We start from the raw sequence: 22,503 nt of genomic DNA on the forward strand, positions 1-22,503 counted from the left end.
ATTTGATAGTTATGGGCAGTTACATGGCTCAGTGAATAAAACACTGGGACTGGAATCAGAACCAAGTTCAAATCTGGCCTCAGACACTTAATAACTATGTAAATGGGCAAGTCATTTAACTTCTGTTTGCCTTAATCCACTGGATTAAGACAGAAAGGGCAAACCACTCCAGTATCTTTGTCAAGAAAATCCCACACAGGATAATGAAGATTCAGACACAACTGAACAGTAGTAAGAGGCAGTAGTAGGATTCCATGACACTTTGGCTCCAAATGGCTAAATTGAATGGAGAAGACAGGGTGATTCTAGGTGTGAAAGAGCTCTAGAAAAAATATTAAGCAGAACTGAGCTGAATAGACCACTAAGTAGCTACAAGCATTAGGGTAGCTGGGTTCTTCAGGGGCTTCAGGGACTGAAACAGAACAGGTGAGAATTCAACAGAACTCTATGAGATCAAGGTTCCTATATTAATGGACTGATTACAAGTTACAGAAAAGTTTCATAGTATTAAGGCTATACAGCTAGTTATAACTAATCTGGTATTTCATAAAGGACATAATAATATATCATGGTATACACTTTATCCTACATAAGGACTCTTCAATAGTTGAAGAAGATGATTCTAATCTCCAGACAGCATGTGGCACAATGACATCGATATTAGCTATTAACTTTTTTCCTTCTCTGATGGCAATCAAGGAAGACACACTTAGTCTCCACTGGGTGAGAGGTTCTCTCTCACTTGAAGCCACCATGAAGTCACTATGAAGCCAACAGAAAATAGACCAGTTAATTTCTGAGAATAATAGTGGTAGCAATAGAGGCTATAGCCTCCTTACCCAGACTAAAATGTGTCCCATGAAAATGGACCTTTGTTTTTTAGCTCTTTGTATTTGTAAGTTTCTGCATTTAGGTGAAGGAGTAGGTGTGAGCTTAGGGGTTCTAAATGTCAGGAGACAGAAATGCCAGAGGGAAGGACAGAAGATGGCATCTATGCCAGATTTTGTGGATAGTCTAGCACAATGAGGAGCACAGTTTAGTCCACATAGAAATGGATTAATTAAGTCAAAGGAAGCAACAGTAATCCAGACATCAGCTTTTTCAAATTTGAAAGTAAACTTTGTGATGTGAATGTTAAGTAGAAATGACTTTCTGTCTGAGCTCATTCTCTCCAAGAATAAAAGGGATAAAGGAAGAAGTATGCCGCAGTTTTTTCTATTTTGTTGTTGTTGCTGTTGTTCAGTAATTTTTTTTTTATGTCTGACTGTTCATGACCCGATTTGAGGTTTTCTTGGCAAAGATACAAGTAGTTTGCCATTTCCTTCTCTAGCACATTGTACAGATGAGGAAACTGAGGCAAACAGAGTTAAGTGATTTGCTCAATGAGGTCACACAGCTAGTAAGTTTCTGAATCTGGATTTAAATTCAAGGAGATGAATCTTCCTGACTATAGGCCTGGTACTCTAACACTGTGTCACTTAGTTGCCTCTGTTTTTGCTATGTCAGTAAATATTACTCTATTAACCTGTAGGATGTGCCATGGCCAAATTCGGGTAAAGCTATCTCAGCAGACAAGCTAAACCAGGTTGAGGTCTCACAACTGTCAGCCCATTGGTGAATTAAGAAAATATCAACATAAGTATTTGAAAACTTCCTCCTATAATATGGGTGGATGAGAACAATTTCTTCCAACAACCATGATGATGGTTGAAACAGAGCCTAAGAAGAGCTTAGAATCAGACATCAAAGAAACCAATGTCATGCATTGCATTCCGAGCCCTCACCAGTCAACCTGACTCTTGTCCTACCATTGAACATTGATGGCTTAAGAAGAGAATGAGAATGATGATTTTGTACAATTCTGCCTCACTTAAGTTAAGATACCTCCCCACCATAATGCAACTGGTCCTCTTCAAAAACAAATAACAGAAATTACTTTGTAAAAGCTAAACAAAGTCAATAAATACTTTGAATATTTTCTTCTGAAAGATTTAATTGAACTTATTTTTTCTTCTTTATCTAGGAAGAAGGGTGATTAAACAAAGAAATAAATCTGAATGGAAAGTATACTAAAGTATATGAAAGGAAGTCCTTAAAAATTAAGCACCACAAGAAGATAATGTATAAATATGTATACAGATATTGGATCTAACATATATTTCAATAATATTTAACATGCATTAGACTACCTGCCAGCTAAGGAAGGGAGTGGGGAGGAGGAGAAAATTTGGAACAAAATATTATGCAAGGGTCAATGCTGGAAAAATTACCCATGCATATGCTTTGTAAATAAAAAAACTTTAATAAAAATTTTTAAAATTTAAAAAAAGAATTAGCACCAGCAAGATAATTGTATAAATGTTTACATATATTGGATTTAGCATATATTTTAACATGTATAACATATATTGGATTGCTTGCCATCTAGGGGAGGAGGTAGGGGAAAGGAGGGAAAAAATTGGAACACAAGGCTATGCAAGGGTCAATGTTGAAAAATTATTCATGCTATGCCCAAAAAGTTATCAAACTGTGCATACCCTTTGATCCAGCAGTGTTACTTCTGGGCTTATATCCCAAAGAAATATTAAAGAAGGAAAAGGGACCTGTATGTGCCAAAATGTTTGTGGCAGCCCTGTTTGTAGTGGCTAGAAACTGGAAATTGAATGGATGCCCATCAATTGGAAAATGGCTGGGTAAATTGTGGTATATGAATGTTATGGAATATTATTGTTCTGTAAGAAATGACCAGCAGGATGAATACAGAGAGGACTGGCGAGACTTACATGAACTGATGCTAAGTGAAATGAGCAGAACCAGGAGATCATTGTACACTTCAACAACGATACTGTATGAGGATGTATTTTGATGGAAGTGGATTTCTTTGATAAAGGGACCTAACTCCATTGCAATTGATCAATGATGGACAGAAGCAGCTACATCCAAAGAAAGAACACTGGAAAATGAAGGTAAACTGTTTGCATTTTTGTTTTTCTTCCCGGGTTATTTTTACCTTCTGAATCCAATTCTCCCTGTGCAACAAGAGAACTGTTTGGTTCTGCAAACATATATTGTATCTAGGATATACCGCAATATATTTAATATGTTAAATTGTATAAATGTTTACATATATTGGATTTAGCATATATTTTAACATGTATAACATATATTGGATTGCTTGCCATCTAGGGGAGGGGATGGAGGGAGAAAGGGGAAAAATCGGAACAGAAACGCGTGCAAGGGATAATGTAAAAAATTACCCTGGCATGGGTTCTGTCAATAAAAAGTTATTATAAAATTAAATAAATTAATTAATTTAAAAAAAAAAAGAAAAATTATTCATGCATATGTTTTGAAAATAAAAAGCTTTAATAAAAAGAAAAGAAAAAAATGAATTAACACAGACTCATATAAATAATTCCCACTGAGTATGAGACTTTGCTAACACCATCAGAAAAAGAAGTGATGTTGATGTCAACCTATTAATTTATTGCAAAGGTCTTGAAAGAAGTCACTAGAATTAAGAGTGAATGGGGAAGACTTTCATTAAAAGAAGGGATTTTAGGTGGGACTTAAAGGAATCCAAGGAGGTTAGCAGGTACATTGAAAGAGAGAAAGCATTCTAATCATGAGGGACAGAGAATATGTCCAGAGCTGAGATGCCCAGGATCACACATCTAATAAGTATCCTAGGCAAAATCTAGATCAAGATATTTTTAGCTCCAAGCCATCAATCTATCCATTATGCCTCAACTTTCTTACTTTTTTTTAGGACTGGAATATCTAGAACTATGATTATATCAATCAACCAAGAAACATTTATTAAGTGGCTACTTTGTTCTAGGCACTGGAAACTTCTGGTAAGAGGAGCAAATTGCTTTTAAATGATAATCTTACAAAGTTGCCTTCTATAGAAGAGAAATGACCTGCCAGTGGTCTCACAGATAGTATATCTGTATCACAGGTAGGATTAGAATGCAAGTTCTTGAAACCCAGCACTCTATCTACTTTGTTACAATTTTTCTAAGGAACCATCAGCGAATAGTCTCTTTTCTTTTAAAGTAACTGCAGGCTTCTGAGGGAATTTCACAATTCTGATCTCATCTTCTTACATATATTTAAAGAGCTCCAACAGTAATCAGAGACATGCTGAAATCCTTAACACCCAACCTCCATGTTATATGTTTTTAAATTCTCATCTCATCAAAACACATGGAAACCCTCAGATGCCACACAGGATGAGGATTTGCCCCATGCTATTACCTCACCTTGTAATCTCTGAAGCAGCCTGAAAATGGCTATCAGATCATTCCATCTGGGGGGGGGGGGAGGGAGGAATGTCTTTCCATGTCTTTCCAAAGAAAAATAAATGATTATCAGTCAGCCACAAAAATGGAGAAAATGTGCGTGGGGGCCTGAAATATGATAGAAGAAAATAAATGCTTAGCTAGGCTGAAATCACATCAAGATACAAGCTTCATTCCTCTAAGAGTGAGATAAGCAACACCCAGAGGCATCTTCAGTACCTTTAAACAAATACAGAAGAAGGTTCAACAAATAATTAATGAAAATAATCTAAGAGTGCAGATGTCATTAAAAAACAAAAAAACCTCTGAGTGATAAGTATCAACAATGAAACACCCACTTTACCCTGTATAAAAGGGCTATTAATTGATATCTCTCTGAACACGCTGCTGGAGATACTTCAGGAGGGTTGAAGTGGGAGAATCATGTCATACTCTGTTCAAAAGTCAAGTCTTTGGCAGTTCAGTTCTGGCCAAGGGAGAGGGGGATCCATAAGAAAAAAGCATGGTCTTGTTGGTACCTCAGGTGGAGTCTTCAGTGGTACCTTTGGTGGATATACTTTTGGTGGAGGGGAAAATGGGCTTCTCTCTGGCAATGAAAAGGGCACCATGCAAAATCTGAATGACCGCCTGGCAATCTATCTAGATAAGGTTCGAGCTTTAGAGGAAGCAAACACTGAACTTGAATATAAAATTAAAGAATGGTATAAGAAATTTGGACCTGGCAGTACCAGTCATGGAGAAAATCGGGACTACTCTGAATATTACCAAATAATTGAAGAACTCAAACAAAAGGTAAGAAATGTAATTATTGCTAAGAGCATCTTATAACCATGCCCATCTTTGCCAAAGAAAATTAAATCAGTAATTAATGGAACATGTATTAAGAAATAATAGTGAATATTTATTTTTAACTTCTTTATTCTTATACCATTCACATTAAGAGGGAACAAATAGAATTATTTCCAAGATTCCAAAGTTTGATTCACTAGTAATCAACTGCTATCATTTGTCACTTCCCAAAATTGCGTTTCTTACAAAGAAATGTAAAATCTTTGTTGAATGAATGCTGTTATTTAAGAACTAGATATTTTGCATATTACTTTAAAAGGCATTGAAGTGGGTGGCCTGCCATCTGTTATGGTTCTATCACATGGAAATTTAGTATACATTTCATTATGTTTTTTTATGTTCAGATCTTGGATTCATCTTTGAGTAATGCTGACATCATGCTCCAGGCTGATAATGTGAGACTAGCTGCTGATGACTTCAGACTAAAGTAAGAAGTAAAGATCTCAGTGGGAGGGGGAGAGAACTTGATATGAATACAAGTCTCACTAAAAATAAAAAATCATATAGTGCTTTGGGAAGCTAGGTGGCATAGTGGATACTGGGCATAGAGTCAGGAAGACCTAATTTTAAATTAGGATTCAGAAACTTACTAGCTGTGTGACTCTGGGCAAGTCACTTAATCCTGTTTACCTTAGTTTCCTCATCTGTAAAATGAGCTGGAAAACTAAATGGCAAAAAAAAAAAAAACTAAATAGGGTTATGAAGAGTTAGTTGGATACAACTGTGCAACAACATATAGTGCTTTAGTCCATAGAGAAATTCTCTCACAAAGCATCCCTTATATAGAAAGCATAAATATTATTTTCTTCATAGAGGAGAAAGAGGATATGGCAGAGTTGATTTAGAGGTATTGTAATCCTGGCTCTGCTACTCACTATCTGTGTGAAATTGGGCAAGTCACATTTCTCTAAGTTTCTTTATTTATAAAAGGAGGATGTTGAACTAAATTATTTTTAAGGTCCCCTTAATATTTTAACATAAGACAGAGGGGGAAAGCACCTGGATTCTCTAAGAATCAAAGAGTACCCAGAGTCAAAAGTTATTGAGTCATTTCAGTCATGTCCAATTCTTCATGACTTTATTTGAGGGTTTCTTGGTAGAAATACAAGAAGGGTTTGCCACTTTCTTCATTTTACAGATGAAAAAACAAAGACAAGCAGGTTAGAATTTGCCCAAGGACACACAGCTAGTGTCAGATTTGAGTTCAAGTTCTCCCAACTCCAATGCCAACACCCTACCACTTGTGTGGTCTTGGGAAAGTCAATTAACTTTTATGGGTCATAGTTTCTTCATCTGTGAAATGAGGGGGTTTAAAGTAGATCCCTTCTGGGATTCTTTCCAGTTTTTGATTTACATGCCTGTAATCCACTTTGCTGAACATTGGAGAAATAATATGATTTGCACATTATATAGCTTAGAAGCGATTGAACTAGAACTCGAACATAAGTCACAAGTCTTCAGATTCAATTTCTTCTTTTAACTATTTCCACTAAAATACAGCTATTCCTAATAGGAAAAAAAAGATATGTAAATAGTAGTTGTTTCTCTAATGGCCTTATAATACATATTATACCAGTGCTTTAGACCTACTGAAATAGGGGAAATCTTGGGAAATGATCACTACTGAATCTTATTTTACATAAAGGCACAAGGATGCTCACAGGAATCCTACATAATAACTAACACTTACAGAACACATTAAGGTTTGTAAGATGTGGCCTTTGGCATTCTCAGAAAGGACATCAGCAAACCACAAATTCTGGCAGATCCTTTTAAATACTAGTGCCGTGATTGACTGTTTGTCACTGAAGAAACAGCTTAGATTCATAACCAGACCCAGCCCTAGAAGGAGGAGATTTTTGATCGCAGAAACCCTGAAAGTATCTACCAAACAACAGAGGGATTGAAATCTACCCCTCCCAATAAAATTATAATTTAATTCAGTTATAGTTTAATTCAGTAGGATAAAAAGTTATTAGTAGCAAGTGCTACTAAAAAATTAGAAACAAAAATAACCCTTTGCCCTTTTGTCATTGAGCTATTTCAGTTGTGCCCAGCTCTTCATGACTCTATCTGTGGTGTTCTTGGAAAAGATACTGGTTTTGTTTTTTGTTTATCCAACTGCTATTCACTATCTGTGTGAAACTGGACAAGTCACATCTCTCTAAGTTTCTTTATTTATAAAAGGAGGATATTGAACTAAATTATTTTAAGGTCCCCTTAATATTTTAACATAAAACAGAGGGGGGGCAAGCACCTGGATTCTCTGAGAATCTAAGAGTACACAGAGTCTAAAGCTATTGAGTCATTTCAGTCATGTCCAATTCTTCATGACTTTATTTGAGGGTTTCTTGGCAGAAATTTGTCTTTTCTTTATCCAACTCATTTTACAAATGAGGAAACTGAGGCAAACAGGGTTAGTGATTTGCCCAGGGTCACATAGCTAGGAAGTGTTTGATGTTGGATTTGAACTCAGAAAGATGAATTGGCCTTACTCTAGGCTCACCACTCTATTCACTGGGCCACCTAGCTGCCCTCTTGCCCCCAAACTTCAAGGAATACATGTTCTATTAAATAGCTAAAATACTAAAGTATTGGAGTCTTTTTAGTGGGAAAATGACCTGACACCATGGATAGAGTGCTGGATTAGAGTCAGAGGGCCTGAATTCAAAACTTAGCTCTACTACTCAGTAGCTGTGTGACCATGGAGAAATCACTCTCTGGGTCTCAGTCTTTTTATTATAAAATGAAGGGATTGAATTATATAGCCTCTAAATCTGTAATCTTGAGAACCACTTCAGAAAATATTGAATTAATTTCTAAGAAGAACTATTTCTACAATATATTCTATAATTTTAAAAGTATAAGACAAAATTTATATCAAAATGATGTCTTCTTTTGTTATCTCCAATTCTGTATGTAGCTGATTTCTACATAGCTGTTTGCATGTCGTTTCCCCATTAGATTGTGTTCCTCAAGGACAGGAACTGTCTTTTGCTTTTCTTTGTTTCCCCAGCTCTTAATATAGTGTCTGGCACATCAGATGAACTTAATAAATATTTATTGACTGATTTAATCCAAAAATTGTCAACATTTTTTTCAAGGTATGAGACTGAACTGGCCCTCCGCCAGAGTGTGGAATCTGATATCAATGGTCTACGAAGAGTATTGGATGACCTGACTCTGGCCAAGACAGACCTAGAGATGCAGATTGAAACCCTGTCAGAGGAAGTGGCTTATCTCAAGAAGAACCATGCAGAGGTATACATATATCCAGACACCAAAATAAACATCACCTTTCAAATATTTTCCTTTAGTTTTTGATAGCAATCTGATAAGATAAAAAAAAAAAACATATTGTGGATGAAGTGGATTCTGTGGCACATTCCTGTTTTTACCAGGTTACTATAACACATTAATTGTTCTTAATCCAGGAAATGAAAGGTCTACAAAAAGCTACAAGTTCGGACGTGAACGTGGAAATGAACGCTGCTCCTGGGACAGATCTTACTAAACATCTGCATGACATGAGAGCTCAGTATGAAGCCCTGGCTGAGCAGAACCGCAAAGATGTTGAAACTTGGTTCAATGACAAGGTAAATCAGAGATTGCTCGAGGTCATTAAGCCAAGTTTTGTCATGTTGGTGGCACTCAACCGGCTTCATGACAATGTCATTTCAGAGTGAGATACTACAGCAGCAAATCTCCTTTGCCAATGATGAATCCAATTCTGCCAAGACGGAGATATCAGAGCTGAAACGGACTTCACAAACCCTGGAGATTGAGCTACAGTCAGCCTTAGCTCTGGTAGGTAAAATACAAAAATGAAAAGCAACAAGGTAATACAATAGTTAGAACACTGTACCTGATATCAGAAAGCCCTGATTCAAATTCATTCTCAGACACTTAATTAATGACCTCAGGTTCCTCAAATGAAAAATGGAGATCATGATTGCAACCTACCTCACAGGGCTGGTGTGAGATGATATTTGTAAATTGCCTGGCATAATAAATGCTACCTATTATTATTTCTTCATCTACAACTTGTATTCAACACAGATAATCCATCAGTCAAGGAACATTTGTGTGCCAGGCACTGTTAAGCAGTGAAGTTGCCTAGACAAAAATTAGAGTCCCTGATTCTTATCTATTGGGGTAATGACATATACACATTAGAGTATGTATAGCATATATGCAAAATAAATACAATTTAATTTCAGAAAGGAGACACTAGCATGGTTTTATGTCAGAAACAAAAAGGTTACTATTATTATCCTTGGTAAAACTTTCATTCTTAATATTAAGCAGCTATTGGCACAGTGTCTAGACTTCTGGTCCTGGAATTAGAAAAATCTGAATTCAAATTCCACCCCAGAAACTTAATGAGCTTTCTGATTCTGAACAAATTAATATCTCAATCTTTGGTTCCTTAAGTTTCCTTATCTATAAAAATGGGCATAATAATAAAAATTTATATCACAAGATTGTTGTAAGGATCAATTGAGATGATGTTTACAAAATGCTTTGTACACCTTAAAGAGCTATGTAAATGTTAACTATTATTATTAACCAAAGGTTCATGCACTTTACCAAAAAAAATAACTATTTCTATCAAATTTGGCTTTTTTTTTTGCATTATTTATTAATTTATTTTATGCATTTCAGGAATATTTTTATTTTGTGCATTTAAAAACTAGTTCTGAGCAAAGTCCTTAGGCTGTCAAAAGGGTCTGTTACACAAACAAGGTTAAAAACTCCCTTCTTAAAAGGCTAGCTTAGAAATGCAAGTATTACTTTGCTACTGTAAACAACAGCTCCTAGGAGACTGTTTCTACTGAACTTACTAAGATGAAAAAGCTGGAAACAAAATAACTAGTTATATCATCAAATCCACTTGATAAACACGAGTCCCTGAAATACTCTATTTACCATTAGGCCAATAATTTTTAAAAGCTAGAATCCTTGTTGAGCTTTGTATTTAGTAGAGCTTTTCATTTTATGGTCCAAACTTGAGGTTTCATCACTTCAGAGACCTTTTGATGGGAAAACTGCCTCCATCAGGAGAGCTCTGGCACTCATTGATTAGAGATACTGTAAGGCCATATCAATCATTAAATCTGTCAGTCAGCTAAAAAGTATTTATTGAATGTCTATTCAATATTCTATTCGATATGACCTGTGTTAAGCCTTTGAGATACAAAGACAGAAAATACAGGTCCCTAACTTCAAGGAGCTGGAAATCTCATGGTAGAGCCCTCATGCACAAGATTCAGAGGGTGTCCCAAAAAACTTAGTGCAATTTAAGCTCTTAAAGCTAAAAAGGAATCAGAGGTTTAAAACTAGACTAAGACTTTGGGGTACCATATATAAAGAGGGGGTATCTCAGAGAGGAAAGCATGAGCAGCATGGAGGAACCTGAAAAAACCTCTTGTAAAAGCACACATTTAAGCTGTCTTGAAGGAAACCAGAGCAGTCAGAAGGTGGTAGTGAGGGGGAAGTACGTTCCAGTCCAGGGCAAAATGCTCAGTCAGCAGATTAGAATGTAGTGTGTGTGAGAGGAATAGTCAGGAGGCTGGTGCAGCTGTTCAAAGAATGGATAGGGGGAGAAAGAGCCTAAGAATGTAGGGGGAGGGCAGATTGTAAAAGGTTCTAAATGTCTTGATAACATTTAAATAGCATTTATATGCCAGGCACTGTTCTAAGTGATTTATAGTTATTATCTCATTTGGTCCTCACAATTACCCTAGAAGGTAGGTGATATTACTTCCATTTTACAGATGAGGAAACTGGAGATACAGAAAGATTATATGACTTATCCAGGATCACGCAACTAGTTTGCAACTGAGGCCAGATTTTAACTCAGGTCTTCTTGACTTCAGTCAAGCCTCTTTCCACTGTACCATCTAACTGTTCTCAATTACTGAAATGGGAGAATGCCTCAGTCAAACTGAAATTTGTTAAAGACCTTAGCTTTCAAAGACCAAAGTCTCCCACTGCATCCAGGGTCATCTCCAGTTGTCCTGATCCATATCTTACCACTGGATCCAGATGGCTCTGAAGGAGTAGTAACTTTGCACATCCCTGCTTCATTTAAATTTAATTCACTTGCATGTTTTGCATCATCATGATATCATAGTCATCTTCAAGAATGAAGAAATAGCAACTCGGGCAGTGAGATAGCACAGTGGAGAGAGCACAGGGCTTAAAGTCAAGAATAGTAATCTTACTGAGTTCAAATCTGACCTCCTACTAGCTGTGTGATCTTAGTGACTTGAATTCTGTATGCCTCAGCTGCCTCATCTGTAAAATAAATTGGAGAAGAAACTAGTAAACCATTGCAATGTCTATGCCAAGAAAACCCCACATGGGTCATGGAGAGTTGTACATGACTGAAAACAAATCACAATAAAAGGCTTATTGCCCCTCATTTAGTAGCTATTCAATAGATAGATTTTGAATGAATGGATGCAACATCATAAATGTGCAAAATTATATCTGTGTTAAGGAAACACTGAACAGTATTCATAATTAATTCACTAGGGTTATCTCTGGGGAAATGGTAAAAATGCACTCTTACTTGAAGGAGAATTGATCTATATAAATTGTTTTTGTGAATTTAGTAAATATTAAAAATGCATGTGTAACTTTAACTTCTCTAACATGATTTTTAAATCAATTTCTCTTTTTGCTCTTATAAGTTTGCAATTGATATCAGGATGGTAATTACAAGCATTTGTTAAGCATCCACTCACATGTCTCAGGTGCCAATGGTCAGAAAACCAAAATTACTTTAAACTGATGTCCTCTCAGAAGTACAATACATCTAAATTATATACATAACTAATACTTCATAGGGAGAGAAACAAATATCACGGAAAACCTCTTAGGGTTATAAAGAATAAACAGGAAAATGCCAAAATATCCCTATGAATTAAAACTAGCAAATACACATCCCATAAAGGAGGGGAAAGAGGAAACAAGAATTTATTGAGCACCTGCTATATACTAGGCACTGTGTTAAATTTTTTATAAATGTTATCTCCTTTAATACCCACTATAAATGCTATAGTTATCCCCACTTTATAACTGAATCAGATAAAGGTAAAGGGACTTGTCCAACTAGTGAGTATCTGAGGCTGGATTTGAACTCCATAACATCCTGAAGAGGAAGAGCAGGATTTTTTTTTCCTGTGCTTTCAGGAGTATGATTTTTTCACAAAAGGTAAATGGACACAGAAAGGAAGACACAGGGTGTCTTCTGGGGTGACTAAATCTTCCACAAAGCACTCAACAAAGATAGTAAGTCAGCACATTGGGTCATAAGTTTAAAGATAGAACAGTCTTTAGAGGACTTCTGGTCCAATTCTGCTATTTTACAGATAAGGAAACTGAGGCCCTGCCCAAGTCACATGGTTAGTAAGCATCTGAGAAGGGTCCTCTGTCTCTAAATATAAAGCTCTTTCCACTGCATCATGCTGCAGCAGAATCCCAAAATTTCCCCAACCTACAAATTTCTTATTAATCCAAAAGATATGACTCATTGTCTTACATAATCATGAAAGATGGTAACAGAACAGAACAGATAAATGATTATCAAAGTGACTTCATAATTATTTTAAAAGTGAAAATAAAGCATTTTGATGTTTATCTCACAGCACAGTGTTTTCCTTTCATTATATAATTGGTTTCCTTCTATCAGAAAAAATCCCTGGAAGGTAGCTTGTCAGAGACAGAAGCAGGGTATGGAACTCAACTCTCACATACCCAAAACCAAATCAGTTCCTTGGAGGCCCAGCTCATTCAGATCCGGGATGAAGCTGAGAACCAGAGCACAGAATACAAGCAACTCCTCGACATCAAGACTCGCCTGGAGAATGAAATCGAGACTTATCGCCGCCTGCTAGATGAAGAGGGAGGGTAAGTAGAGAAGCAGATTATTAAAAAATAGGCATTTCTCTGTCTGTTTGCTCTTTTTTTGCATCTCATTCAAATCAGACTAAGGTTATCTCCATTCCGGGGGGAGCAAATTGCCAGGATGCCAAACTACACAGAATTTCCAAGAGCAATCCGGCATTTTTACTTTATCTTCCCTCATGCCCCAAACCTACGGGTAAATACTTGATTGTTTATTAGGGGCAAATTAAATCAGTTCAAGTCAAATCAAGAAGTACTTCTCAAAAGCTCATTATGTACCATGAACTGTGCTAAGCACTAGAGATACAGAGCAGGGGTAAATAAAAATATGCAATAAACTAAGCTTCAGTATCCAATTGCAGTTTTCAAAAATGAAAATGAAATGAGATTTAAGATTCTTTAGGAATGAATTTCAGCAATTATGAAAAGTTTCTTGTTCTTGTTTTTCTTTTTTAGAGCTGGGCTTGAAAACAGAGCTAAGAAAGGTAAGTAACATCTCTAGGAATTTTTCCTCATGAGAACATTTCTTTAAAGAAAGATTATATATATTAGGTAGAAGTGAAGATTTATAATTAGATAATTACAATATTTACATAGAAAGTATGAGCTTCACAATAATCCATTTAGCATAGTACCTGATAGATAGCAGATGGTTTATGTTAGTTATTATTGTTGTTTAGAAGACGAGTTCAAATCCAGTCTCAGACACTTACTAGACAAGTCTGCCTCAATTTCTCTAAATGTAAAAGGATAATAATCATAGCATCCCACAAGTATTATCAACTTTTTAGAGATGAAGTAACTGAAACTCAGAAAGCTTAAGTGACCTAGGAGGCTCCTAGGAGTATTTTGAGGTCTTCACCCACAGCCCCATGTCCTAAGTATTCTATCTTTCCTGAACAGGTCCATTCCTGCCCCTAATAGGCCTTAATCTTAAGATCTAAGTTTTCTCCCCAAACCTCAAAATAGAATTTGTCTTGAAAAGTTGATTAGAAGATTTTTTTTTATTTTGTCTGAATGAAATTTTGGGGTGTTTAAGTAGGACACCAAAATTGCTAGTTATGGCTCCTGAGTTGGGGATGGTTGTTTTTAGAGGTAAAACATATAACCAAAACATCATCTTTAATGGAAAAATTAAAGAAAATGAAAATGAACTAAATAAGTTTCATGATGAGAGAGCAAAATTTAGGTGATGGGATGAGGAGAGATGAAATTTGAAACTTTAATCCAGAACAAGCAGGAAGTTTTGTTAGTATTTAAAACTTTTGTCCAGAGCAAACATAAAAAGTTTTATTAAACTTGAAAGAACAATAGATAATTAGGAAGGAAGGAAACAAACATTTACTAGGCATCTACTACCTGCTAGGTTCTTCAAAAATGTTATCTCATTTGATTCTCACAACAATCCCACGAAGTAGGTGCTGTGATTATTCTCATTTTACAGATGAGGAAACTTAGGCAAACAGGGTTAAATCACTTGCCCAGGATCACCCAGTTAATATAGGAGGCTGGATTGGAATTCAGGTATTCCTGACTCCAGGCCTATGGTTCTGTCCATTATGCCACCCAACTGCTAAAGAAGCATTGGCATTTCTTCATCAGTCGGTCTTATTACTGTGCACTACGTGCTAATTTGTCTTTCACCTAACCTCAAATTCTCTGAACAGTGGGAGAACTCTTAATTTCCTTGCTCTGCTATTTGCCCCTTGGCTTCATTCTTACTTTGATGAGTATGAGAACATCTGTCTTCCCACCAACTGTCTCTTTTCAGCCTGAGGAACTTCATACCCTCCCTCCCAGTCATAGGGAGTTTAAAAATGTTTTACATTCTCTGAATTATGCTCCCCCAATTCTTTTATGCCTTTCTAAGTAGATCCCATCTATCTTGAATTCTATTAAGTGACTATTTGTTCCCACACATGCACACTCCTATCCTGCTGCCTGACTCTAACTTTCCCCCTTCTGACCCTTGGAGCAGTATTCCCTGCTGTGCCCCCTCCCTTGAGGATGAATTTCTTATACTTCCCACACTCTAGTTTCTGGACTAGTTTCATTCATTAAAAATGATGTTTTGCTTATATGTTTTACCTCTAAAACTAGTTTATACAAATAGACAATATTCTGTTCTCTCAGTTTTTTGAAATCCCTCTCTCATTGGAAATTTTTTTTCTGTGATTATGGACAGATATGGGGGAGTTCGACCATCTGCCTAGTGACTTTCTTGAAGATCAGTTTTGCTCTCCTTAGGTGTTTCTTACATACAAATAGCCTGGAAAAGATTGTAGTAGCATGATGCAAAAGCAATGGAAGGAAAGAGGAGAATACAATAAAAATTTCAGAAGATCATGGAATAGTAAAAAGAGTATTGCACTGGAATCACAGGAACTAGTTAGAATATTAACTCTACTACTTATTTTCTGTGTTGCCTTAAGCAAGACGCTTAACATCTCTGTACCTCAATTTCTTCATTTGTAAAATGGTTGAACAAGGCAAACTAGATAATCACCCTAGATCTATAGACTGAAATAATAAGATAAGGGAACTGATTGGAGATGAAAAAACACAAGTGAGGAATTGAAAAAAAAAATTTGTTGTGACTCCAATTTAGGCAATAGCAATGGTAATAACAGGCAAAATAGGAAGGAAAGCTGATTTGGAAATGAAGATAATGAAGTAAGTTTTGGACATGTTGAATTTAAATGACATTGGCTTTAGAGGCAAAGGTTCTAGGTTCAAGTCCTAGTTTTAATACTTACTACGTACATGAATTTGAACAAATCATTTAACTTCTCTAGGATTCAATTAGCTCCTCTGAAAAATGAGAAAATTGGACTAGATAATTTCTAAAACCTCTTGTAAATCCTATGACCAAAATGGAAATACCTGATTGAAGATGGAAACTTAAACCTATTAACTATAAGATAATATCTGTATTTTATTGTTGTTCAGTTATGTCTGACTCTTCATGACCCCATTTGGGGGGTTTATTGGCAAAGATACTGGAATGATTTGTCATTTCCTTCTCCAACTCATTTTATAGATGAAGAAACTGAGGGAAATGGGGTTAAGTGACTTCCCCAGGGTTACACAACTAGTAAGTGTCTGAGACTAGAATTGAACTCAGGAAAAGGAGTTTTCTGTGCATTATGGTGCCACCTAGCTGAAAAAATATCTTTGTTGGGTGCTTTTTATGTAATTGTTCTTTGTTGGAGTTTTGTTTTGTTTTTCAATCTTGCTAACAGGATTTGGAGCTAGAAGTAATAAGTCCAAGATCATATATGTAGTAAATGGCAGACCCATGATTTGAACTTTACCTCTAATCCAGGACATTTTTCTACCATACCTCGTCATTTCTCCAATTATTTTCTGTGTTGCCTTAAACAAGACGCTTAATATCTCTGTACCTCAGTTTCTTCATTTGTAAAATGGTTGAACTAGACAAACTAGATAACCACCCTAGATCTAAAGACTGAAATTATAAGATAAGGGAACTGATTGGAGATCAGTGCATCCATAACAGAATATAAAATTCCTTGTAGCTATAGTAGTTGTTTTTCCTCATTAAATTCAACTTAGATGCTGACAAAATTCTTTCCAACTTGCATAATCTAAAGTAATCACAATCTAAAATGATTGTCTGGTTTTAAAATTAGTTCCCATCCCAGCTGTTTCTTTTTCTTTAGCTGCTGAAGTCTTTTCAGTCATGTCTGACTCTCCATAACTTCATTTGGGGTTTTCTTGGCAAAGTTACTGGAATGATTTGCCATTTCCTTCTTCAGCTTATTTTATAGATGAGGAAACTGAGGCAAGCAAGGTTAAGTGACATGCATAGCCTAACTCTCCCTTCCATACTTTTGCTCAGGTTGAGCTCAGATATTCCTTCTTCATCTCCACCTTTTCTAATACAAAGTTTCCTTCAAAGTCCTATGGGCATGCCAGCTCTTAGATGAAAGCTTTCCTGGTCCTTCCAGATATTACTGTCCCCTTCCAAAATTACTTATTTTTTACTATACTCCTATGCATAGGATCATTGGATCATAGATTTAAAAATAGAGGGGACCTTTGAAACTATTTAATCCAAAAGGTGATTTTACAAATAAGGCAATTGAGTCCCAGGAAAGTTAAGTGATTTGCCCAGAATCACATAGTAGCAAAGATAGCATTTGACTTCATAGTGTCTGACTCCAAATTCATTCATCTTTCCATGGTTCATGTTGTCTCCAGCCATAAAATGTTAATTCCCTGAAGGCAGAGACTGTATCCAGAATCAAGTACAAAAGAAGCCAATAGACACTTAATAAATATTTTTGAAGGATTAATTGATTTATTATGCAATTAAAACCAGTAATTTTCATGCCAGGACAAATAGCATAAGACATACCCATGAAAAGTGGTATAAAATACACCCTAAAAAGCATGTTGAGGAACACATTACACAAAGTGGGAAATAGCCAGGGAACAGCTTATCTTGGGGGAGGGTGGCTTCTGGAGGAAGAAAGCAGGCAGTTTGAGAGACTGTAATTTTTCTTAATTTTTTTCTTCCTAAGTTCAGTTATTTCTAGAACTCCAAATATTCTAATTACCCTCTAAATTTAAATTCCCTAGAATGAAGCTTTGATCTACCTTACTTATAGCTCTGACATCGTTCCATAAAATAAGTAAAAATCAAATTAATTGAATTTTCTGCCTAAAAATTTAATAAATATAAAATATACAGACTTTTCACTCCAGTCTTAGACAAAGACCTATCTTTTGATACTTGTATCAGAGTATTTGTATCACATAAACACTAACTTTCATTTCCTTTCATTCACAGAATCAACAAAAACTTTTCTCTATAAAACCATTGTTGAAGAGCTAGTTGATGGAATTGTTGTCTCATCAAAAATAAAAAATGTTCATCAAAGATCAGCCTAACAGGTTATCAAAGAGGCTCTGAAAATGTTAAGAGAAATGGAGCACAGAAAGTCTCATAAAGATAGAATGCCAAGTCTTGGCAAGTCTTGAAAGGTTTGGGGGGAAAGGGGAGCTTTTCAAATAACTCTACTTTTAATCACAGAAGTAAAATTATAAGTATAATTGGGGTGACCTTTATTCTTTTTCAATAAATTGTTTCTTACAAGCAACACCATATGAACTTGAGAGTTTTTTAAACCTTTTATGGGCTTTCAATACAACTCAACAGACTTTTTTTTTTAATTCCTACTATGTTTCAAGAACTGTAGAAGGTTCAGGGAATACAATGACAATAAAAATACAATAATCCACTCCTCAAGGAAACTACATTCTATTGTGGAAAGGCAAAAACTGTAGTTCTTTCTACTAAATAGGATTTCTTGAACTCTAGAGTTTTGACCTGAGGTGATCTAAAGCTGATCAGGTATCTGGCACCAATATGGTGAACCCCAAGGACTGGGGAGCCACCAGGTAGACCAACATAGGTTAGAAACAAAAATTTCCATGGTAATCAAAAGTAGAATCAGACATGAGTGGCTACTGAATTTTCAGTCCTGGAAATAGGTTATCATTTGTCCTTCATTCTTAAAGAGGACCATGATATCAGAAAGATAATGCCATGACATGCAAGCGAATTAGATTTAAATAAAGCTGGGTTTTGCAAAATCACCAGCCTCACTTCTCCTCCAGTGCCATCTGGGTCCAGTGTTCAGAAATAGATTAGAATAACTGAAGATGGCCCTGGATGCAATGGGAGACCTTGCCCTTTTTGAGTTAAGATACTAGAAGACCCAGTCTCAAAAACAAAACTAAAATGCCATTTTGGGGAAACACACATATAGAAAATTAAGACAAAATATATAAAATGTAACTTCCAGGATAAGGGCACAGATCTAATACATTAAATTTTATATGTCCAAAATAAAGTTATCTTTTCTCCCAAAGCCTCCTTGTTTCCAAATTTCCATATTGCTGACTTCAACCTTTTCCCAGTCACTAAGGTTCCCAATGTAGGTGTCATTTTCAATCATTTACTCTCTCTAAATCCCCTTATCAATATGTTGCCAAGGCCTGTGATTTTTGTCCTCATAATGTCTCTCAAATATACCCCCTATTCTCTGACTTTGCCAATGCCCAGGGGCTCCCTATTTTGAATCCCTCTACACTCAGCCCATCCTCCACTAAGCTATCAAAATAATCTTCCTAAAATGCAGAACTGACCATGTCAGGACTCCACTCAATAAACTCCAGCAATTTTTCGTCACCTCCAGCATCAAATCTCTTCATAACATATCCCTATCCCCCTTATCTTGCCAGTCTTCTTATACTATAGTTACATGTATACACAAACCTTCCACCTGCTCTGTGATTGGATGAAACTACCTTCCTTGAGGTTTTTCAAACAAGGCTCTTGACTCTGGCCATTTTCATTCACTGTCCCCCATAAATGAGAATGATCTCCCTTCTGATCTCTACCTCCTGGAATCAATTCTCAATTAAAATCCCATCTTTTACAGGAAGCCTTTCCCAATCTCTCTTAATTTTAGTATTTTTCCTCTGTTAATTATTTCCAACATAACCTGTTTGCATGTTGTTTGCATGTTGTCACCTTAATACTGAATTCCTTGAGAGCAGGAACTGCTTTTTATCTTTCTTTGTGTCTTTGTAACAGTACCTAATACAAAGAAAGTGTTTAATGAATGTTTATTGACTATTATGAAGTGTTTTTAAAATAAATTTCATGTTTACATTTTCTAATTTTCCCGCTATATCCCGCTTAAAAATCCATCCCCTATACCAAGGAAAATTTTAAAAGAAACATTGAAAAAAGAGAAAAAACAGTCATCACAAATCATCAATACATCAAAAAATATGAAAATATATGCAGTGTCCCATACTTATGTTAGAATCAATTAAGTGGCTATCACCAGATGTTGTGCCATTGGACTTTGATGATTCAGGGTGAGAGAGTGAGGCTGCCTCAATTAAATCCAATACATGGGCAAGTCAGGACATTACCCTGGTAATGTCATTGGTCCCTTTCAAAAACAAAAGATAAACACCCACTTGGTTGTTATCTGCCAGGACGAGGGTGAGAACTGGTCCTATTCAATTCAAGATTAGACTCTGGAAAGTCCCAATCTTGGTGGTCCTATCCCTCTCCCCTGCTGAGAGAAGTTCCTTCTGATTGCTGGCGTGGATGACTATCCCATAGCTCTGCCTCTCTTAGTGTCCATATGGACTTCCCCATGCAGATTTACTCAATAATAGATAGTGCTGTTCTCATTTTTGGCTGTCTTGGTGGTGGTAAAAACAACTAGCTCTGGCAAAAGAATTCTGTCCCTATTCCACCCTGATATCCCTCTTTAATTTTAGGACCTCTAGTTTAAGGATCCCCTCTCAACCTCTTAGCTGAGCACACACACATTTCTTTGTGTTTCATTCAGGCTGAATGAGCCATGGGGTGGGGTGGGAGGAACCTTCTGTAAATGTATAATGACATGGAATGGACGATCATGGTCATTCTCTTCCTAGTATGTGGCAAGCCTTTTGGGACTGTTTTCCATCCACTTTTACTGCTTAAAGACAGAAAGCCTTTTATAGTTATCCCTTCCACATCACTGAGGTTAGCAATATGGCTCCCCATGATCTGGAAAATCCATATATTTTGGTCCTCCCTTGTCCTCCCATCCCAACTGTGTCTTGTTTCATATGGTACAGAATCTTGTGAAATTTTGAAAGAAGTCATCTGCAGGAAAAGATAATGATGAATGTTGGAGGAGATGTAGGAAAACTAGGACACTAATACATTGTTGGTAGACTTGTGAACTGATCCAACTATTTTTGGAATTATGCCCCTCAGTGGGGAATGGCTGAATAAATTATGGTATGTGAATGTTATGGAATATTATTGTTCTATAAGAAAAAATCAGAAGGATGATTTCAGAGAGGCCTGGAGACACTTACATGAAATGATGCTAAGTGAAGTGAGTTGAACCAGGAGATCATTTACATGGGAACAACAAGATTATATAATGATCAATTCTGATGGACATTTTCCTCCCAAAGATCCTAGAATGATTTCCTATTTCCTTATCCAACTCATTTTACAAATGAGAAAAGTGAGGCAATCACAGTTAAGTGGCTTGCCCATAAGCACACAAATAGTGTTTGAGATCAAATTTGAACTCAGAAAGATCAGTCTTTGTGACTCCAGGCATTCTGTCCATTGGTCACCTCACTGTCTTCTTTGACTCTTGTGAGCACAATCAAAAAAGTTTGGGGACTGATGCCCTATAGCAATGATTCTCCAAGTGTGATCAGGAAAGCCTTAGGAATCCCTGACATCCTTTCAGGGAGTATACAAAGTCAAAACTGTTTTTATAATTATAGTAATATTAAAATACTCTTTCCCTTCATAATACTCCTCCCTTTTTCAACTATATATATGTGTGGGACTCAGTTTTCTTCATGTTCTTCAACCATAATGGCATATTGAATGCAGAATCAGATGTGAGAATCCAGGTATCTTTTTAAAGCCAGACATTAGATGTGCAAAAATATATAAAATAATGTTACTCCTTACCATGTTTTAGGAAATATGTTTTTCATAAAAATATTTTACTTATGTGAACATGTGTTGAGTTTATTATTGCTACTTTAATGAATTAATAAAGATTTTTAAATGCTTCTGTTTTAATTTCAGATATAGTTAATTTCAGTCAATATAGCCCATATAAATAAAAGGTCATTAGAGAGCCTTCATTAATTTTTAAGAATGTAAAGAAGTCCTAAGACTGAAAAGTTTAGTCTATTACTATATTAAATAAATAAATAAATAAAAGCTGCTAGCAATATTCAAGCTGAAGAGAGAAAAAACTAGAAGCAGAAAAGTCCATGATTCAGTCAGGAGATGATAAAGACTGGCATAAGATGAAAGAAGGAAAGAAAACAGAGACAGAGATGTAAAGAAAAACAGAGAGTCAGAGACAGAGAGGGGAAGGGGGAGGGAGGAAAAAGAGAGGAAAAAAGAGAAAGAAAGAGGAAGGGAGGGAGGGATGGAAGAATGAAGGAAGGAAAGAAGTAGAAAGAGAAAGAGAAAGAAGGGAGGGAAGGAGGGAGGGGGGAAAGAGAGGGAGGGAGGAGAAGAAGGGAGGGAGAGTAGAAGGAGGGAAAGAGGAAAGAAAGAAGGAAGGAAGGAAGGAAGGAAGGAAGGAAGGAAGGAAGGAAGGAAGGAAGGAAGGAAGGGAAGGAGGGAAGAAAGTCAAGAGACATTTCCATCTGTTCTATAGATGTTTTATGGTCACAGGCTCAAAAACAGAGTGGTTTTTATTTTAGTAAATGCTTAAGATTAATTGGCATGCAAGGTTTATCAGGAAGCCCGTGAGGTTCCTCTTCACTTACACAAACCACAATGCTGACTTCATTGCTCACCTCTTTTAAGAGTCATTTTTCTGTGTAGCCTCAATGCTGGAGTTTC

At 36.2% G+C, this 22,503-nt stretch overlaps 1 protein-coding gene across 1 annotated transcript; it reads left to right on the plus strand.

Annotated features, from left to right (window-relative positions):
• Positions 1 to 4,699: 4,699 nt before the first annotated feature.
• Positions 4,700 to 18,193, plus strand: LOC127560181 (keratin, type I cytoskeletal 24-like). Its single transcript, XM_051994541.1, has 8 exons — positions 4,700 to 5,096; positions 5,498 to 5,580; positions 8,258 to 8,414; positions 8,588 to 8,749; positions 8,835 to 8,960; positions 12,853 to 13,070; positions 13,524 to 13,552; positions 17,884 to 18,193. The coding sequence occupies exons 1-8, from the start codon at positions 4,728 to 4,730 to the stop codon at positions 17,982 to 17,984; spliced, it is 1,245 nt and encodes a 414-aa protein (XP_051850501.1). The 5' UTR covers positions 4,700 to 4,727; the 3' UTR covers positions 17,985 to 18,193.
• Positions 18,194 to 22,503: the final 4,310 nt, after the last annotated feature.

This window comes from Antechinus flavipes, chromosome 4, assembly GCF_016432865.1.
Source record: "Antechinus flavipes isolate AdamAnt ecotype Samford, QLD, Australia chromosome 4, AdamAnt_v2, whole genome shotgun sequence".
Taxonomy (NCBI): Eukaryota; Metazoa; Chordata; class Mammalia; order Dasyuromorphia; family Dasyuridae; genus Antechinus; species Antechinus flavipes.

Excerpts from the sequence above, each read along its gene's own strand:
- LOC127560181 (XM_051994541.1), top strand. The coding sequence starts at position 4,728 with ATGTCATACTCTGTTCAAAAGTCAAGTCTTTGGCAGTTCAGTTCTGGC. Across the intron at positions 5,097-5,497 it reads TTGAAGAACTCAAACAAAAG|ATCTTGGATTCATCTTTGAG; the intron begins GTAAGAAATGTA and ends TTTTATGTTCAG. Across the intron at positions 8,750-8,834 it reads AAACTTGGTTCAATGACAAG|AGTGAGATACTACAGCAGCA; the intron begins GTAAATCAGAGA and ends ATGTCATTTCAG.